Source organism: Halyomorpha halys, unplaced genomic scaffold (genome assembly GCF_000696795.3).
Source record: "Halyomorpha halys isolate HHAL.00 unplaced genomic scaffold, Hhal_1.1 Scaffold435.1, whole genome shotgun sequence".
In the NCBI taxonomy this organism is placed as follows: domain Eukaryota; kingdom Metazoa; phylum Arthropoda; class Insecta; order Hemiptera; family Pentatomidae; genus Halyomorpha; species Halyomorpha halys.
In genome coordinates, this window is record NW_027105120.1 from 359,778 (window position 1) to 362,810 (window position 3,033).

Here is a 3,033-nt window from a genome sequence, read left to right on the forward strand (position 1 = left end):
CCAACCATCTTCTCCTCATTTATCATCCACGGTCAACTATCTCTCATAACTATTAGAGTATACTTATATCTCAAATTGCAGCCTCAAAGGTTTATTAATTAAATAAGTTTAAGTTTTGGTATGTTGTGGGTCACCAGTAGGAATAAATAGTTATATCGAGTTTTTTCTTTACATTTAAATTTATCCATGATATTTGTTAAAAAAATTAATTCGTAAAATTTTGTTTGTTTATCAGTATAACAATATGTTAATTGTTTATTATCATTATTTAATCCTTTGTAGTGCTTATTGTGTTGTATGAATGTATATTTTTCAACAAATTTTTGTTTAATCTAATCAAATAGATTCTCCATCTAATATTCTTAGTTTGTCTGTAAGGGCAGAATTGAATCCGTAGATAACTTCAGTGATAGTAATTGCATAATATTAACACACTATATGCGGGTAACTTGGAAATTGCAGATACATGTAACAGTAAACTGGGTTGTAGTGGTACTTGTTATTCTTTGTTATTAATACAGGGAGTGGTGCAGTTTAATGGTTAGAGCATCGTAATCATGATGTTAACATATTATGTATGAATTCTTCTGACCCCCTACCTTCCATTAAAGTTTTTTCGAAAGGAGAGGTTGTTGTAGCTGCGGGATTTGAGGTGTCATTTGTAAGGCTCGTTCGATTCTATCCTGGGAGGTTCAATTTCATTTTGTAGCGAATTAAAACTCGACCCTCCTTCTCTATGTCGGTTACCTGAAGGATATCCTCCCCTATCCCCCGCCAATATGTTACAAATGATCTGGTATGAGGTAAAAAAAAAAAAAGCCTTTTCAAAGGGAATTAATATCAATAAACCTATTAATTTAGTGAAGTCCTCGAGATAAAGATTTTTTTTAAAGTTACTATTATTATCATTTAACATCACTATCCTTGCACTACTAGCAGTATTATTATGTGTTAAAGTAGTTATATTTCCTGGAAAATTAAAATTTTAGTTATGAAATTTGAAAATAACTTCACTGCAGTTTGGTATCAGTAAACAGAAAGGAGTATTTTTTTCCTGGCTCGCATACAGTGTGTTAATGAGTTTTAGCTAGTGAGAATCAAAGAAAAAAATTATTATTGAATAGAATCTCTCTAATAGATTTGAAATCATAAGATTTGAAATAACTGTATGTGTCCAGAACAAGCCGAAAAATGCAACTACTCCACCGGCAATCAAACCTTCCGTACTAGAGCGTCTTGGGGCGCCACCTCCAAAAGTCCTCCATAACATACAACCGTCCGCAGTTCAGCATGAGGAGAAGGTATTTTATCGTCATGTATTGCTGCTGATTCCTCTTTATTTACTTACCTTCTCCTGCATGTAGATATATTGTCTTTAACAAAGGGCTATGGAGGATTAAGGTGTCTTATTGTTTGCTCGATATTATTTTCCTTTATTTCTGCTATTTTATCAACTAACACTAAGATTTGTGATGGTATAAAATTTTAGTTAAGGAACTTTAAATTAAATAATTATTTTTAATATTATTATATCAAATGCTTGTATATTATTGTCTATGCATTGTATTTCAAAAATGTAAGTATGCATATTAACTCAACATGATACAATTTTACCCACAAAAAAAAAATTCTTAAAACGGGTACTAGGATAAGTTTTCAATTGATAGATTTACTCCACACAATTTAGCCAGCAAATTAATGAATTTTCATTCAGAAAGTAGTCTAGTATTATTTAAAAAATAAACACACTTCAGATAAATTATCTTCTCATAAATCAGTTTTTCCAAAAATATTGAATTTTTATAGAGTATGATCTAACGAGCAGGCTCTCATTTCTTAAATGTCAAAACAACGAAGATTCAAAAAATTGCTTTTAACGATGAGTTAATAGTTGACCGAGGATTTACGTAATGAGAAGAAGATGATTAGGGATGCGATCAGTGAAGAAAAGAAACAAGTAAAAACTTATTTATTAGTGCCAACGTTTTGGTCAAATTTTCAAGCCTTTATCATTGCTAATAACAAAAAAAACAAGATGACAGCCATTGAATAAAAGGATATATATACATAACAACTAACATTATAGACACATAAATAGTGTTAAAAGACATGAATAGCTTAAGTATGGTAAGAAGATAAAGGCTGTATGAGAATAGTAATAATAAAATAAAGTAAGAATAAAAAAACCATTAATAATAAAATACATATGAAAATATAGGTAGTAAATATATGTATGAAATGAAAATTATTTAAAATAAAGTAATAAAAGAAGTAGGAAATAAAATGTATATATAGTTAATTAAATATGTAAGTAAAATAACAGGATTAAAGAAATAAAATACAAAGTTATATAATACAAAAGTAATTAAGAAATATGACTATTTTAATTTAATAATAATGATTTAAAATTAAAGTTAGAGGGAAAAAATGAGAAAGAAAACATATGTAACTAATGAAATATGTAAGTAAAATACTAGAATTAAGAAATAAAATATAAATTTGAGTTAGAAAAAACAAAGTAATTAGTAAATATGACAATATTAATTATTTTCTATTCATTCTGTATATCCTTTTAATCATTGGTTGTTATATTTTTTTTTTATTCTTAGCCCTGAAGAAAGCTTGAAATTCTGGCCAAAACGTTGGCACTTATAAATAAAATCTCTCTCTCTCTCTCTCTCTCTCTCTCTCTCTCTCTCTCATTACCCATATAAACATATAAATAAATATTTTATTTGTCACATCAATTTGACCACAAGACTGGCGGGTGCATGTGTAGTACAGTTCATCAAATCCTCAGTTGATAAATATTTTTTTTTTTCCATAGTTACGATCAGGGCTCGATTTCTAGAAGTAGATGAATCTTCCCAACATAGTGTGTATATATTCCATTCATTGACTTGAAAAAAATTTAATCATTCGGTACAATCTGCGAACTTTACATTAATTGTTGGTATAATATTAAACTTGATGTTATTAATATAAGAGAGAAAGAGAGAAATACTTTATTTATCTATGCTGCCTAAATACATT

At 28.5% G+C, this 3,033-nt stretch overlaps 1 protein-coding gene across 6 annotated transcripts in view; it reads left to right on the top strand.

The window, feature by feature from the left end:
- Positions 1-3,033, top strand: part of swm (Zinc finger protein swm) — a gene marked incomplete in the record, with an annotated part of 40,152 nt that overhangs the window by 25,656 nt on the left and 11,463 nt on the right. For 5 of the 6 annotated variants that reach the window (XM_067048554.1, XM_067048563.1, XM_067048560.1 and 2 more), the window contains 1 exon segment: positions 1,179-1,301. In XM_067048554.1, coding sequence (XP_066904655.1) covers positions 1,179-1,301 — 123 coding nt within the window. 6 annotated transcript variants of the gene reach the window in all.